The sequence below is a fragment of the Rhinolophus hipposideros genome, assembly GCF_964194185.1.
Source record: "Rhinolophus hipposideros genome assembly, chromosome: 19".
Lineage (NCBI taxonomy): Eukaryota > Metazoa > Chordata > Mammalia > Chiroptera > Rhinolophidae > Rhinolophus > Rhinolophus hipposideros.
Window position 1 is genome coordinate 7,679,438 of NC_138065.1, and position 17,770 is coordinate 7,697,207.

Sequence of the window (17,770 nt, forward strand, 5' to 3'; positions counted from 1 at the left end):
CCTCTCTAGACAGTGTGGCTTGGCAACCACACAAACACCTGCTGACCATACAGCCATGTAGAGCTAATACTGTCTTGAAGTGAGTTCAGAAAACCTGCCTATAATTGCTAACAGGACTCAGAAGAGTATAACCTAACAATAAAAATATTTAGATTATGTTGCCCATAAAAAAAAAAAAAAAGTCAAAGGCATACTCTTCCTGGCAGCAGTTCTCCTAAAATGTTGCCATATGGATTTATACATATGCAGATTTCCCCAATTAGATGGAGTGTTTGCTGGTTCGTTGATGGAGTGCAAGAGGGCTCTATTTGGACTTATCCAAATTAAAGCTGCAGTTGTATTCCCGTCATTTTGTTAGAAACCCAGGAAGATGCCTGTGGAAGCAGAGTTGGAGGACATCAAGAAAATGCAGCAACGCAGTCTCATGGACTGGAGTTTCACTGAACATTTTAAACCAGAAGTCCTGCTGCAGGTATTAATGGGCTGTGAGCTGGATGGGTCTGGGGTGTCATGGTGTGACATAGAGCAGTTCACTCCTAGGTCACCCTCAGATCTAGTTCAGATCGATATTCCCATTTGCTTCAGCTATAAAATGAATCTATTCCCAGACTCAGCTACGCACGCATGCCCCGGGAATCTCCAAAATAGTTTAAAATGTACTCTCCAAAGGGAGGTTTTTATAAAACCTTTTAAGAAAAAGAGAAAGGCACGTGACTGCTGCACATACTTTCTTTAAAAAAAACACATCAGGCTTTATTGGGAAGCAACCTCATTTTTTTTCCCCATATTGCCTGTCAGTTCTGTTCAGTTTTTACTACACTTCCAAATATTTTCTGATGCAATCAACAAGTCCGTAGAACCTGCGATAGCTAACATTTATTGAGCACCTACCATAAGTTAGGCAACGATTAATATGTATTTCAGCTCATTTAATCCTCTCAATAATCCTTTGAAGTGGAAGCTATTTAAATGGTGGGAAACTGAGGCACTTGAACCAATGGTAACTTGTCCAAGCTCACATGGCTGGTAAGTGAGAGAAGCAGGACGTGCACTCAGGAAATCTGCCCCCCAAATTTGTGCTCCTAACCACTATGCAAAAAAACAAGTCATCCTGAAACTAGCTCCTTTTGTTTATATCTTTTTTTTTTAATTAATTTTATTGGGGTGACAATTGTTAGTAAATTTACATAGATTTCAGGTGTACAATTCTGTATTACATCGTCTATAAATCCCATTGTGTGTTCACCACCCAGAGTCAGTTCTCCTTCCATCACCATATATTTGATCCCCTTTACTCCTTTTGTTTATATCTTATGCAAAAACCTGGACTCTCTTTGTCTTCTTCCTTTCAGTTTTACTTTTATCAAAGTTTTACACCCACATATTTTTAAAGCCAGAAAGTTCTATCAAGAGTCATGAAAAATAGCAACTGCCTCCCACCCCTCCCCCATGCCTAAATTCCCAGAGATAAAAACCCTCCAGTCATTTACCTGTTTCTTTTGTTAACTCAGTTATCTCTAACTAACAAGTATATTTGGTTTCGTTTTTTGTTTTGAACACCATCATCAGTTGACTCCCTCTTGAGAAAACAGCTCTGCCTACCCCATCCCCCACACACGCTCTTACACACTTCCTCTTACACTCCTGTACTGACCCTAGCACTTCGTGCCATTCTCTGACACTGCTTCCTATACCAGGATTTTTGGCCCGATCTATATTCAATATTTATTTCAATTGTATACATATTATTCAGAGCCGAATTGTGTTGTATTGTATGATGACGTTTCCTTTTTTGACCGTTTCTATTTTTCCTGGACTTCATTTTCCCATTTTTTTTATTTGTATAATTTATTGTGCATGTATCATTATTCATCCCCAAACGCTACCAAAGAGTCAAGCTCCTCTTAAAACATCCAAACCTAACAAGTATTCTATCAATTTTATTATCTAAGTGATCTCTCTCCCATGTGCTCTGACTCCTGCTTGCCCTCTGGGCCTGCTGCGCAGCTGTGGTCTAGGGAGCTCCCTTCTGTGTCATCCTGGCCACATCCTTTCCCTCTCCTTCCAGTGAGACACTGTGTTTCCTCAATCCCACGTAGTCTTCTCTCTTGGGTTACTCTCTTTTTCTAGGAGACCACCTCTTCCAGTTGATTCCTGAATTAAGATATATACATAACAGGTGAATTATTGAGGCATTGGATATTTAAAAAGTCTTAATTCTACCCTTATATTTGGCTGATAGTTTGACTTTCTATCAACTGCTAAGTTAAAAAGTATGATCCCTCACAATTTTGAAGGCATTCCTCAATAATCTCGTAGCTTCCCGGATTTGCTTTGAGAAAAATCAATGAAATTCTGATTCGCTATCAGTCGTTTGAGTCTGTGTTTTCCCTTCTCTCTGAAGGGTTTTAAGACCTTTTCTTTGTTTCAGTGGTCAAGATTTTCTGTTGATGTTCTTTGTGGTTCTATAATGTTTCCCAGTATTGTACTCGTGAGCCCAGGAAAATCCAGACTCCTGTCTTTAGATTCAGGGAAGTGTTCGATAATCATTTCTATGACAATCTTATCCCCTTCATTTTTCCTCTTCTTTTTTTCCTGGAACAACTGTCATTCTGGTGTTGGGCTTCCTGGACCAATTTCATTACCTTTTCCCTCCTAGTTTCCAACACTTCGCCTCTTTGTTCTGAAGATAATGGCTCAGCTTTCATCTAATTCTTCTAGTGAGTCTCCTATTTCTATTATTATCGTTTTCATTTTCTAAAGTTCTATTTATAATTTTAAATTACCTTTTTATAGCATCCTGTTCACATTCCCTGATACCATATCTTCTCTTATTTCTAAGAGGATATTAAAGTCCTTTGAAGTCTTAGTGTTTTTTCCCTGCATTATCTCTTTTACCCCAAGTTCTCCCTCTCTTTTTTTTTTTTTGCCATTTCCATTTTTCATATTAGAGAGCAATATTATTTGCCTCTTTGTTCATATTAACAGTGAGACACTAAAAATATCATAGGAAGTGCTTCATGAGTTCAGGGAGTCAGGGCGTTGTCAGTTACTAGACTTCATTTTTGGGTGCTTTGGCTGGATGATTTCCTTGGGAGACACACCAGAGTTGGGATATTAATTAGGTCTATACTCTTTGTCCATCTAGATTCTCCAGAAAGAGAAAAACAAAAACCCTAATCTTTTGTCTGAAAGCTATAACTTGCCTATCAGGGTTTTGGGAGCTGAGTGATGGGGGAAAGGCAGTTAGGCTTCTTATCTTCAGTCTCTAGATCTGCATTACCCAGTGTGGTAGCCACGAGTCACGTGTAACTTCTGAGTACTTGAAATGTAGCTCGTCCAAACTGAGATGTGCTGTCCGTATGCTCGGCATATACTTAGCTCCACCAGTGCTGTGCGCACCAGATTTCAAAAACTTAATATAAAAAGGTAATATATCTCATTAACAATTTTTATATCGATTACATATTGAATGATAATATTGTAAAATATGGCTGCTATAAAATTTAAAATTACACATGTGGCTCACACTTGTGGCTCACCTTATATTTTCGTTGGACAACACTGAATTCAACTTTTGTGCAGTTCCATTTTTTTCCTGTAGTGTATCTCTCCTCAGCAGTGCCAAGGGTCCCTCTCGTTAGAATCCACTGGGTCACCTTCTGGACGGAGGTAATAATCCTCCCTCTTTCTCCTGAGGTGAGAGATGGGCTGTCCCCTGGCTGCTCAGAACTGCCGAGGGGTTCCATGGGCCCTAAAATCTTCTTTAAAAGATTTTAAACCAATCTTCTTATTTTCAATGTCATTTTCGCCCCACTTTCAGAGGTACCTACTACTGCCGTTTTCCGAGCTTTTTTGCATTTCTGCACACAAATAAGGTTGCTTCCGGTCTCCCCTAAAATTAATCTGAGAGTTTGTCTTTCTGTGTTCTGCTATATCAATTACAACGTATCCTTCTGCTTTCTAGCTACTAAAATTCTATTGCCTTTGTCTCCTCTCCCAGGGCCTTCAACTTTGTGATATTAAAAAACAATAATTTTACTGTTTTTTTAGTGATGTCTTAAGGAATGCATGTGGTGAATCTTCCATCATTAACTGGAAGTTCATTTCAGACCTTATTTTATTTTGATTGGGCTCGAAATACATCAAGTCCACTCCATGAAGCTGCCCTTTTCAAGGGTACCAATAATCGTCCTGCCAAATCTATTGGACACTTATCTTTCTTTATTGTCCTTGACCTTTCAACAGCATCACAGAGTAGACCACTTCCTCCTGAAACATTTCTCACTCTTGGTTTCCAAGACACCAAGTTATATTCTTCCTAGGTGCTCCATTTGGAATTCTGTTGAATACTTCTCTTCCACCTAACATCCAAATACAGAGGGTGCCAAAAAAAAGGTATACACATTTTAAGAAAGGAAAAAACTATTACAATTGTATACTCAACATACACCAATAACAAAAGATGAATACACGTCACGCTTGACTTCTGCAATGACAAGAGGTGCTCAAAGGGGTTCCCGTCAGCGTCTAGACACTTCTGATGACGGTGAACTACTGCTTGAGCAACGTTGACCAAAGTGTCCCCTTATACAAATTTTTTTTGGCACCCCTGGTATTGAAGTGCCTCAAGTCTCACCTCTGACCCATCTTCTCTCTTCTGTAAACATTCTTTTAATGATTTCATCTGTTATGTAGGACCTAATACTAATGACTCCGAAAACTTTATCTTCCAAAGTATCTCTCTCTTGAGCTACACAATAGAACACCTTAACTCCAAATTCCACTTGAATTGTTTATAGGAATCTCAGATTTAGTACCCTGCACAAAGGAAGCTCCTAATTTTCCTACCTAAGCATGTTTCTGCCCTCATCCGTCTCAGAAAATGTTACCACCAAACCAAGAGGCTAAGAGTCATCCTTTATCTGAGCCGTTCCTCATCCCACATGTCTGATTCTTCATCGAGTTTTGAGGGGTACACCTGACGGTCTTCACCATTTCCATCATTGAGACTTTAACCCGACTACCATTTTCTTGTTCTGCTGCAGTGTCCCCCTAATCATCAGCCTGCTTCCATTCTTGCCCTCCTCTGATCCATTTTTTACTTCCCAGATGTCCCATCAATTTCATCCTCTTAGACCACCTCATGAAACTCCAGAATGATCTCTCAAAATCTTAATCAGATTTGAGAGGAAAATCTTACCTATCTTGCTCATCTTTGTTTTCCTAGAACCTCCACAGTGCCTGGCACATAGTAGATGTTTCTTTTTAAGGAAAGAATTAGCTAATGAGTTAATGAGACCAACAATATTAATCGGAACAATAGGTAAAAGCCAAGGTATGATAAGGGAGAAGAAAGATATAATATGAAAACTTCTCAAACACCGAGGGCAACATTAGCTCTGAGAAACTTAGTGCTGTGTATCCCAGCAGCCAAAATAAATATGAAAACACAAAGAATGCAGAACTCTGTACTAGAAAGAAGGATACGTGTTCATCATAAATAAATGTATTATTTGATTTTTGGGTTTCAAGTCTGAAAGGAATTTGCCTTTCAAAGTAAAAAAGTGGCCTATTAAAAAAAAAAGATGCAAAATTATTCACCACCTATATGTTTCTTATATTGGTTCTCAGAAAACAGATGTGAAAGTTTAAATGCCACTTCACAAAGACACTCATACAAGTGACTAGATTGGAGAAGTAAATGTATCATTTTGGTTATGCTACCCATGTAAAATTGAAGCAAAAGGAAAACCATCCTTTCCTAACATAATGTGCAATTCCATGCCTTCAGATCATCCAAACGGTAGAGAACTAAAAGCTGCTTACCCCAGGTTGATGCTGAAAATGGAAACAAAAACCAAACCCCATGGTTGTCTAATTTATTTTCCTATGGACATAATTCCTCATGTTGATTGACATGAAAAGAAAACAGGATAGCCAGCTCTCCACTGTGCCCTCTACTGGTGGCTGTTACTTCATGCCATAGGTAGAATGTTCTGGAAACGGCCAAGGTCAGAAGTCATGTGGAAACAACATGTATCCAAAAGCTTGCTCAGCTCATTCCTTTATAATACAGCCTGGTGTTCCAGAGAGCAGTCTGTGTACTCGAACTGGTGACGCTGAGAGTCAGAAAATGGCTATGAGCCTGGGCACCAGAGCATATAAACTGTGTTCTTGGACAGATAGACCTCTTATCTTCTCTCGGCCTCAAATGTATGCTGAAAAAAATGAGGGTTTTCATATTTTGAAATAGGAAAAATAATCGTGTCTATCTATCTTGGGTTTTTAATGATAAAATGAGATGACCTCAATGAAACCATGGAAAATGTTCAATCAATAACTGTTTGCCTTAATTATTATCTCCCAGCCTTAATGAAAAACATTTGAGCAAACGCCTCAATGCCTGGCCTACTATTTGTTTTTCTAGAAGAGTTGGTGAAATGCTCCCAAAAGTATCTCCCACTTACATTCTCGTCTTGACTAACCGTGTGGAGATAGGGGAGGAAGACGGGGGGACAGAGAAATGCTCTAGCAAGAGTCCTCTCTTTTGGGAAAAAGAGATGCAACAATGCAATTATTCTGACTTGCAGGTTCTTCAAGAAGCTAATCAGCAGTACAGGTGCATTGACTCTTACTACCACACTCAAGACAACTCTTTACTGTTGGTGTTTCACAACCCAATGAATGCACAGCGTCTGCACTGTGAAGGTTGGAGTGTGGCCCTTCACTCCAATGTTGGATTCAGGTAACCAGCTTCGTTTAGTTATCTTAGTTTAGTGCGCTTGTTAGTTACTTAGTTTTAGTTCCGTAGCCTAAGCTAGGTGGTTTGACACCATGATGCATTTGCGTGGTACGTACTGTACCTTCGTTCAGCCCAGCGAGCTGAAGGTCTCAGGTGTGCCACCTTCTGGGATGAGCGTTGAAGCTGCATCACAGAAGAAGGCAGACAACATCCCTGGTCCCATGGAGTCTAGTGGACATGTCATTACCTTACATCTGATTTGTTTAGACTCCAGTAAAACTACCTCTGAAAGATTTCACGTAGGCACTACAAAACAGGACATTATGCATGCTGGTTTTGGATAACTCCATTTCATCTGGGGAAGTCTCAAAAGTAGGGCAACACATTCCAGCAATCTGAGAAGTCGGAATCAGTGATTTTCACAGCAAAAAGAGAGAGAGAGAGAGAGAGGAAAGAAAGAAAAGAAAGAAAGGAGAGAGAGAGAGAGAGAGAAGAGAGAGAGAGAGAGAGAGAGAGAGAGAAAGAAAGAAAGAAAGAAAGAAAGAAAGAAAGAAAGAAAGAAAGAAAGAAAGAAAGAAAGAAAGAAAGAAAGAGAAAGAGTACATTTAAGGTATAAGAATTGAAAAGGAAGAGAGGAAAATGTCATTACTGATAGGTGAGGTTATTATCTACACAGGAAAATCCTTTTGCAGAAAATGTTAAAAATTTTAACATATTTTCACCTACTCCCAACAAATCTTCTACCTCCCATTTTGAAATTTTCTAGAAATTTAATTTCTGATTGTAAAGTAATACTTTTAATCACAAATAAGTAGCATAAATAGTTGTTTGTGTATAGTTATAAATTTTGCTCTTTTTTCCTCAACCCTTTTCCTTTTATCCCATGTTGTCTTTTTCCTTGAATTTATTTTTTAATGCAGCTGGAATACATTTGGGAGTCATTCTTTCAGAAAGTGTCTGTGGGTGGCAAACTTGCTAAATCATTGCATGCTGAAGTATTCCTTACTTTCTCATCTCACTTGAATGCTGATTTGGCTGTCTTATATGAGTCTGTGTTCCCCCGTCACAGATCAATAGTAAGGATTCTGGGACACAGTCTGACTTAAGAAAAAAAAGCATCTCTCCAGTTGCTGTGTTGAGAATAGACTACAGGGGTCGAAGGTAGGAATGGGGAGACCAGCAGGAAGGCTATTGTAGCAGTCCTGGCTAGAGGTGGCAGTGGTCAGATTGTGAATATATTTCAAATATATGTATTTTTAGAAATCATTTGGATTCTCTGATAGATTGGACAAGGAGTATGAGGAAACACAACTAGTCAAGGGTAACTTCCTGTTCAACTGGAAGTGGAGACTTGCCATCAGCTAAGCTGAAAAGCTGAGCACTCTGATGGGCAGCTTGGAGTGGAAGATTCGAAGTTCGTTTTGGGGGCATGTTGAGTTTGAGGTGTCTTTGACCTTACAGATGATGATGTTGAGTACCGATAATTCATAGTCTACAATTTTCATTTGATTTCTTTAAAAGGGATCGAGAATTAAAGAGAATTGTGAAGCAATATAAGTATAGAATCCATCTAGCTTTATTTTTTCAAAACTTTAGGCCTCATTTTCACACAATTTAACTATAACTAATCTTTCTTGTCAAACCTAAATATTTCAACTCATTTCCTCAGAAACAACTCTCTCTGGACATTCATATGTTGTAAGTAAACATAACATTTAGTTAAAAATAATTACAACAATCAGCATAAATAGGACGAATGGATTTGGGAACAAATATGATTGACTCCTGGTAAGCAAGATCTCGCTGCGGTGAGCATAAATGCAGGAGCAGCTTAGGGCATAGTATTTAGGGCCAGTAAATTTTATAACAGGACTGGAGCGTTTCCATTAATCCAGTGAGTCAATTAGCTGATCATCGATTGAAAGAGTTTCTATTGTGCTATAAAATTGTCCCCAAAAGAGATTGTACCATACCACTCACCAACTCACAGAGCTGAGAGTGGCTTTCTCCAAACTGGTATCAACTCTTGGTATTATCCAACTTTAATCCTTGGCTTGGATGAAAATATCTCATTTTTAAACTTACATGTCTTTAATTGTGAATGAAGTTGGGCATTTTTCACATGCTCACTGGATATTTGTAGACTACTTTGCACAAAATACATCTAGGACATATCTGAGGTTATTACATTTGTTACATGGGTAACTTAGGATCAATTCATTTTGGAAAGCTCCCTTGCGCAGTCAGTATGTTAAATATTTATTGACTTTAACTAATATTGTCATCTGCTCTTCTTGGCTTTTTAAAAGGAATTATTTGGAACTTGTTACAAAATTCATTCAAGATTGGATCATAAAAGAAGAAGCTATATATCAGGAATCTAAAATGGCTGAGGAAATCGCTAAGACCAAGGCTGAGCTGGAATTGAAATCTTCTGCTAGTGCCAAAATTGTTTCTCCTGGCAAAATTATTTCTTTAAAAAAATCTAAAAGTAAGGAAGCTGCGAAACTTACACAGAAAGTCCAAAGACATTCTCCTGTGTCCTAATTTAATCAAGACTGTGACTACTTCAGGATTAAAAGGAGTTGCCCACAAAATTCCAGGGACACTTCCCTTCCTCTAAAAAACAGAATTGCTGCATTCCAAATATGGCGAGATCGGAGCTGAGTGGGATACTGACCGCACCCCCTGCCAGATCTGGGAGATTCGATCGGTTGTGCAGATCACAAGTAATATCAGGGACGTGCCAGATGGCTGTATTTTGGTAGATTGACAGGTTCAGCGATCTAAGATTTGTTGACAATGTCTGAGGTCAATTCACAGCCAGTCTGTCTCCATTGGAATAATGATGGATTCTAAAAGTGAGATTAAAACATGTCCTTCCTTAGAAGAGCCAACAGAAGGGTCCCAAGACTCACTGCAGGGTAGAAATCTGAAAATAAAGGGAAAGGGGGACCCTTGGGGGCCTGTGGCTTGGCCTTGACAGGATGTTGGATCATATCTTTGTTTTTGTTGTTAATTTCCATGGTTTTGATGCTATCAGGAAAAGGGAGAACAGGATGACAAAGAGAGGAAAGATACTTGATAAGAAAGTGAGACAATGAAGTAATTCATCTGGAAAATAAGGATATTTCACTAGGTTTGTTCAAGTAGAATGGACTCCATGTTAATAACATCCATTATTTCTAATAGCCAAACTTACGAGTGATTTCTCATAAAGAAGCAAAGCTAGATAATTTCCAAAGGTTTTGTAACCTCATCGGTTACCAAAGGAATTTGTGTTTGGCTTCATTCTAAAATAGAACTTAGAAAGCCCAGTTGATGATGAATCATTCCCCGTCCACCAAAATGGTTGTACAGTATAACCTGGTTGTACAATATAACCATCAGCTGGGCGTTCCTCCTAATAGGGGCTCAGCAGGAACCCACTTAGGACCCGGAATAACAGATGGGACTGTATAAACAAGAGGTAGAGCCCCCTCCTCACAGTTGGGTCATGGACACACTTGCCTATTAGCAGGAAAAAAATGTGGTTTGACTGCCTTTTCTTGATTCTGCTTCTGAACAGAACCAAAAGCTTAACAACTGTCTAGGTGCCTGAGGAAATCCAGAAAAAGGTCAGTTTGGGATTGAAATTCACCAAGTAGGTATTGCCTTCAGTTTGAGTCCGCTCAAGTCAGGAAAGATGTAAATCTTCCAAACAGAATGACTACAATGGCAAGAGGAGGGCTTCAGTATGGAAGGAAAAGTTAGGTTTGTTCTGTGTGGTCTTAATGGGGTACATTAGGATGGATTAGGTTAAAGCTCTAAGGAGAGAGTCCAGTTCGACAAAAGCTTCAAAGTCTTAACATGCTGGGAATAGAACACACTGCCTCCATTGGCTGCAAGCTCTTCATACTTGAAGGGGCTCAATTCCACTTCAGATGCCCACTCTGGAGATGACAAGAAAGAATTCAGAGATGATCGAATGGGGAGTTGAACTTAATAGCCTTTGTGATCCCCTACAACCCAGATATTTGGTCTTTCTATGAAACTTTATTTTAGGGCATTGCTAAGAAGTTTAATCTTCTCTGGTTACAGGTAACAAAGGAATGAGCAAAGCAGAGATAACAGATCCAGAAAAAGAAAAAGAGATGGAAAAGATTCCTTTCATTTTAGAAGGCTCTCTCAAGGTAATCCAAGGAAATACAAATGATACCAAGTAATCACAAATACAATATTACTTTGGGATAGAGAGTTTGTGTGGTGTAACAGGAAATGATCTTTTGGTTACAACTGACACACAAGTGTAGTTCCAATACGAATGTTGATTAATATTCTCGTGGACATGAACAAGTAAGACAAAAGTCAAGAACAAAGGAGTATGTCTTACTCATTTTTCAGTGACCTGAACAACTTGTTTGCTGAATTAGGTAATAGTTTTAAATACTGGAAAAATATTTTCTCAAATTTTTTGTGGTAGTTACAATGTAACAGCTCCAAACATGACACACTTTTAAATTTAGTCTGCATTATTAACCTTTTCTCCATCACTTTCGTAAGTCTAGATAATCAATAGTCAACCCCTGATTTGTAGCATTTGCTGATATCTGTAATATAATTACTCCCACATGGCTGATTTCAAGCTACCAATATACGGAGCACCAAATACGGAGTTGGAAGCAAAATACAGTAGCACACCATTGTATTACATTTCTATGGTACAGATACAGTTGACATAACCTAAAGAGCATAGATAATAGTGAAATGTAACAAAATAATTAAGAAGGTGGTAGGTTTTGAGCATTTATTGCCTATGTTTTAAAATGTTATTTAATTGTCCATTTATGTAATTTAATTTTTAATAATAGTGTGGTTAACCAGCTTGCAAAATTCCTAAAAATTTAATAAACTCTTTGCAGTCAATATGAGCTGGGTCCAGCACACCCTTTGCTTCCTGCTTCTGTTTCATTGGCCGTTCTGAATGTTAGAATTAGTGTTTTTCATCAACTCTGGACTTATCTCAGCCATTATCTCTTCAAAAACTGCCTTTTCAAAAGTTCTGTTCAAATTCTAGGAGGGCTTTCAAAATCACCTTGTTATTTTTGATACTCTCTGTTTCTTACTTATACTTTTGATACCTCCTTTATTTAAGCATATTAAAATACTTACATTCTCTATTTGATAATTCCAATATCTGCAGCCTTTGCAGATACAATTTTACAGTCTGTTTCTTTTTCAGGCGGTTGATTTTGACTTACCGCCTCATGTTTTGTGATCTTCATTTGTGAGCTCACACCAACCCACAACATTTTTAGGATAAAGGTTTAGGGTAATGAACATTTTGGCCAGAAATCTATGTAAGGACGGGCTTGTGGTTAGGAGTTCTCAGGGGAGAGTTTTTCCTCCACCCCACCCATTGTAACTCAGGGCCAAGGAAGCAGGCTGGAATCCATGGTCTTCCTCCCTGGGGCAAGATTTTTTTTCTACACTTTCTTCATTACCTTACAGTTTTTAGAGTAGAGGTCTTTCACCTCCTTGGTTAAGTGTTTAATTGGTGCGACTGTGAATGGGATTGTTTTCTTCATTTCTCCTCCTGAGTATTCATTATTAGTGTATAGAAATGCAACAGATTTCTGTTTATCAACTTTGTATCCTACTACTTTAATGAATTATTTTACTAATTAAGTTTTTGGTGGATTCTTCAGAGTTTTCTCTATATAGTAACATGTTATCTGCAAATAGTGGCGGTTTTACTTCTTTCTTTCCTACTTGGATGCCTTTTATTTCTTTTTCTTATCCGACTGCTGTAGCTAGGACTTCCAGTACTGTGTTGAATAATAGTGAGAGTGGGCATCTTTGTCTTGTTCCTGATCTTAGAGGAAAAGCTTTCAGCTTTTCACCATTGAGTATGATGTTAGCTGGGGGCTTGTCAGAGATAGCCTTTATCAAGTTGAGGTACAATCCTTCTGTGCCCACTTTGTTGAGAGTTTTTATCATAAATAGATGTTGAATTTTGTCAAATGCTTTTTCTGCATCTATTGAGGTAACGATAGGATTTTTATCCTTGGTTTTGTTGAGGTGCTGAGTCACATTAATTGTCTGCGGATGTTGAACCACCCTTGTATTTCTGGTATAAATCCCACTTGGTCATGTATTGGCGAGGATGTAGAGGACAGGGAACCTTCATGTACTGTTGGTAAGACTGCAAACTGGTGCAGCCCCTGTGGAAAACAGTATGGAGATTCCTCAAGACACTAAAAAATAGATCTACCTTATGACCCAGCAATTCCACTTCTGGGTATTTATCCAAAGAAGACAAAAAACACTAATTCAAAAAGATAAATGCACCCCTATGTTCATTGCAGCATTATTTGCAGTAGCCAAGATATGGAAGCCACCTAAGTGTCCATCAATAGATGAGTGGATAAAGAAGATGTGGTGTGTGTGTGGGGTGTGTGTGTGTGTGTGGGGGGGGGGGGGTTGGGAGTGTGTGTGTGGTTTAAAAGGTTAAAAATAATTGCAAAAACTGCAATTACTTTTGCACCAACCTAATAGTGAATAATATTTTGATAAGTTTACATGGACAGATGATTACTAGAATTAGTGAGGTGATCACGTTATAAGGTATAGAAATATTGAATCACTGTTTTATACTCGTACACCTGAAACTAATACCGTGTTTCCCCAAAAATAAGACCTAGCCAGACAATCAGCTCTAATGTGTCTTTTGCAGTAAAAATTAATATAAGACCAGGCCTTATTTTAATATAAGACTGGGTATAATATAATATAATTAATATAATATAATATAACAATATAATATTAGTATAATATAATATAATAAATATTATAATATTTATAATATAATAAAAATTAATATTATATTAATTTTTGCTCCAAAAGATGCATTGCATTAGAGCTGATTATCTGGCTAGGTCTTATTTTGGGGGAAACACTGTATGACCAATATAAGATTGTATACCAACTATACTTAAATAAATTTCTCTTTTAATTTAAAAGGGTTTTTTTTCTAGTTCACCAAGTGACGGTGTCATTTTTTTAAATATCTAATCTGTTCAGAGGTCTCTGATTTAATCCCCCTGGCTATGTCTCTAGTCTTCATAAGCCATGAAAACCTAGGTTCTAGGCTACCTGGGATGGGCAGATGCCCCTGGGAAACTGCTGTGTTCAGTGCTCACCTCCTTCACTGAATTAGTGCTTTCTCATATTCTTTACTTGGCTGCTATGCATTACAATGATGATTTCTATACTTTATCCATAATTTTTAAAAAAAATTATGCCAAGGATGTCTCTTTGGACATCTAGGCTACCATATTGCTGATTAACCACGTTTAGGACCTAAATTGGGGATTGGACTAATGTTGTAAAGTATCAAGGAATGGAGACCAGCTAAGAGGCCGATGCAGTAGTTCAAGCTAAAGATAAAAAGACCTGAACTAAAGAAAACTGCTACAGATAGTGAGAGGAAAAGTTGAAGTGAAGAGAGATGTCTGAAGATAAGTGGCAGGTTTAGTATACAGAAGTTGGGTGAGAGAAAGGGGATCAAGGATGACTCCAAGATTTCTAGTTAAGTATTTTGAATTGTCAGATTACATTTCCAAAAATTATGTGACATATTCTCCAAAATGGATTCAAATGGGACATAATTTGTTTCAAAAATCCTGTTACATTTTTAAAATGTGTTTACAGGCCTGGAAAGAAGAACAAGATCGATTAGCAGAAGAGGAACGCTTAAAGGAAGAGAAAAAAGCAGAAAAGAAGAGTAAGGAAGCTGGTAAAAAGAAAGGCAAGGAAAATGGACAGAAAGAAGATAGTAGGACTGTGAGGAACAGGTCTATTTCCAAAGAGAAATCTAAAGAGCAAATCAAGGTCCCAGAAATAGTAGTACCAGAGGAGCCCATCCAGCAACCAGAACCAGAGATAGTTTACCCGGTAAAATCAATTTTCTTGAAAGTTTTCTTGGGTCATTAATAATTGTTTTGGGAAAACACAGCTACTTTGGAAACTTCAGGTCCCAGTCTTCCCTGCCACCACGGATGATCGGATGGTCGTGGGGTTTCTTCTGATTTAGATGACCTCCGACCCATATCCCACCCCCTGATACCAAGTACCTTCTTTGTATCCAATCAGTTTTATTCTTTGTCCTGAGTGCCATGAAGCTAGGTTACCAAGGGTGGTAAGGTGGAAACTTGACACAAAAGCATTTTTAGGTTTATGTAAATAAGCAACTGTGATACGTCAAAGTAGACACAAAGGGTGGCTTGCTCTGTCTCAGATGACAGGACGTGCTGGGTACATTCAGTTTCCTTTTACTACTAGTGTTTTTGCTTGTATGCTTTTGCAAAACCTTCCCTTTGCCGATCTCTCCGTCCAGCAGTTTTATGAGTAAAACCTAATGGGGGAAACATGGAAAGAAATATAACATCCCTTGTCCCTTTTAGCTACTACTCTTAAGCCAGTTGTTCTCAAGTTTAGCATGAGTCAAAACTACAGGAGTTCTATAAGTAACACTTAGTGAAAAACATCTTTCGCATATAATCTAAAGTGTAAGCGTCAATACCATTCAATATATCATCTCACTTTACACTGAAAATGGACAGCCAGTGAAAGACAAATGGATTTTTTCTTGCACTGGGTTGTAAGAGTGCTCCAAGACACTCAGTTTAAAATCATGGACCGCCTTTAATTCTGCCCAGTGCTGCAACTTGACAGGAGGGAGGTGCTAAACATAACAGGGACACTCGTCTCTGAACCTGCAAGTGACAAACCATTTAGCAGAAATTACACTTATGGCAACTTTAATTGGCTCACCGTGATCGGTAGATTTTTGTCAATTGCACTTCCACACTCAAAGTGAAATGTTTTCTCTTCTAGTTTCATGGATACAATATGGGAGATGTACCCATCCAAATCTCAGGAACAAACTACTACCTGTATCCTTCAGATGGAGGGCAGATTGAAGTCGAAAAGACAACGTTTGAAAAAGGTACATTTTGAAAGCAACTGGTTAATGGCTTGGAAGCACTTAACCCATTTCAGGTCACCTTGAGCCCTTGCACTCCTGGGTGTGGGAGGTGGTGAGAGCGGTAACAGACGTGCCCACTGCGATTCATGAATATGCCACATTCCCCATTTTCAGACTTTACGTTCCTCTGTTACAATCAACTCTGCAAGGCCAGCTGAGAGGTTAGCTGGGACACACTAAGACAAGTGTTCCAGTTGTTAAAATACTAACATTTTTCTGTACCATTGGGCAATAGTATAATACACAGGGTGCCCAAAAAGTGTATACACATTTTAAGAAGGGAAAAAAACTGTATTAAAATTACGCTGCTGGTAAGCCCTTTGAGCATCTCTTATAATTGCAGAAGTCAAGCGTGACTTGTATTCCTCTTTTGTTATCGGTATATATATTACCATTTTACTACAGTTTTTTTCCTTTCTTAAAATGTGTATACATTTTTTTGGCACCCTCTGTAGTAACTGCAATGAGCAGATAGTTAATACTATTAATTACAACACATATAGTGTTGTCATGGAAGCCAAGCGCAGACTGTGAGTTTAGAGCACGTATTTCTGGTTTGGGGGCCTGCTGCGGATAGCCAGTTCTGCAGGTCTGGAGAAATTGCCTCTGGATTCAGAAGTCTGTAAGTGGGAAGGGGGCTTGCACATGAGCTGAAGAGGACCTATACTGGAAAACCCCTAAAGGAAGTGCTTAATTATTCCAAGGCGAGAACAGGTCTCTCCTCAGGGAACCTATCAGAGCTGTCTTGCGGGCCCAACTTTTATCAAAGTGCAAATACACAGGGCTTATATTTTTACTGTGTTTTAAAGACCCCTCAGGTGGGTTTAAGCACCGTGATCTCTCAGAGCTGTGAAGAGGTCAGTTTGGAGGGAATGTGAGCAGGACCCTGTTTCATACCCATAAGATTCTGTACCCCAGCAAGGCAACAGGGGCCCCTCCCAGCACCACACCCCACCTACCACACCAGCCCACTCCTTCTCCCTCCCGCCTTCCCCCTCTCTCAATCTTTCTTTCTCCTTCCTCCCTCTTTCTCTCTCTTTCCCCCTCTTTCTTTCATCTAATGACTATCAATTTGGTGAGGAAATCATTGTAAGAGTTAGATGGTATTCCCTACGTGAAATCATGACATCATGAGTTGGTAACTGCCACCAGCAAACAAAGGATCACACCCATAATTTTTAAAATTAAAAATCCGGCAAGTTATTCATATTATTTAAAGAATGGTTTGTGGTACAACATATCAAATGCTATTTCAAAACATAAGAGATTTATATTAATATAAGTATGCATATTTATTTATTTATTTATTTATTTATTTATTTATATGTGTATTCAAATATGAATATGTGTTCGTATTTAGTATTTTGAATATCATCCCTGGGCATAATGTACAATTATTAGCAGTTAAAAATTAAAGTGGAGCTCAAAATCATATAACTGAGTAAAAGCACTGGACTCAAGTTTTGTAATAGTGTTTGTAGTAGTATTTTCAGTAATAATTTCTTGCTCTTATCAAGATTTGCATACGCATATGATATATACAAGTTTCAGGTGGTTCATAGTAAATATAGTCTTTTTATCCTAGCCCTATCAATTTTCAGAGATGATAGTTCAATCAAACTTGAAAAGAAAAAGTTGGATTAAAAAGAGAAGAAGAAAAAAGTTGAGGGAGGAGACAAAAATAGAGTCAGAACACTAAGAAGAGAGAATATATTGTTAGGATAATTCTTACATGTTTCAGTAGAAACTACTACTAACTACTGTGACTAACATTTATGTAATTCTTTGTAAGTTGCAAAACCCTTTCAGGTGAACTACCTCATGTAATCAGGAATAAAGTTGCGTATAGGAACGCGTTAGCCTCAGCCAGCTGATTTTTCTCTTCTGTGATTTGATCTGAGATGTGGGTCGAAAGGCCACCAGCATCTCTCTGCTCCACCTGCCATTTATTCCTGGAATTCCACCATCACTTTGTTCGTGAATTTCCATCCCCTGGC

At 38.4% G+C, this 17,770-nt stretch overlaps 1 protein-coding gene across 6 annotated transcripts in view; it reads left to right on the top strand.

Moving 5' to 3' along the window:
• Nucleotides 1-17,770, top strand: part of SPAG17 (sperm associated antigen 17) — a 166,552-nt gene that overhangs the window by 83,260 nt on the left and 65,522 nt on the right. For all 6 annotated transcript variants that reach the window (XR_013991776.1, XR_013991777.1, XR_013991778.1 and 3 more), the window contains 6 exons: nt 359-472; nt 6,594-6,748; nt 9,055-9,236; nt 10,826-10,917; nt 14,438-14,680; nt 15,623-15,734. Coding sequence is in view for 3 of the 6 variants with exons in the window: in XM_081026597.1 (XP_080882723.1) it covers nt 359-472; nt 6,594-6,748; nt 9,055-9,236; nt 10,826-10,917; nt 14,438-14,680; nt 15,623-15,734 (898 nt within the window). In the remaining 3 variants the exon portion in view is untranslated. The remainder of the gene's footprint in view (nt 1-358; nt 473-6,593; nt 6,749-9,054; nt 9,237-10,825; nt 10,918-14,437; nt 14,681-15,622; nt 15,735-17,770) is intronic.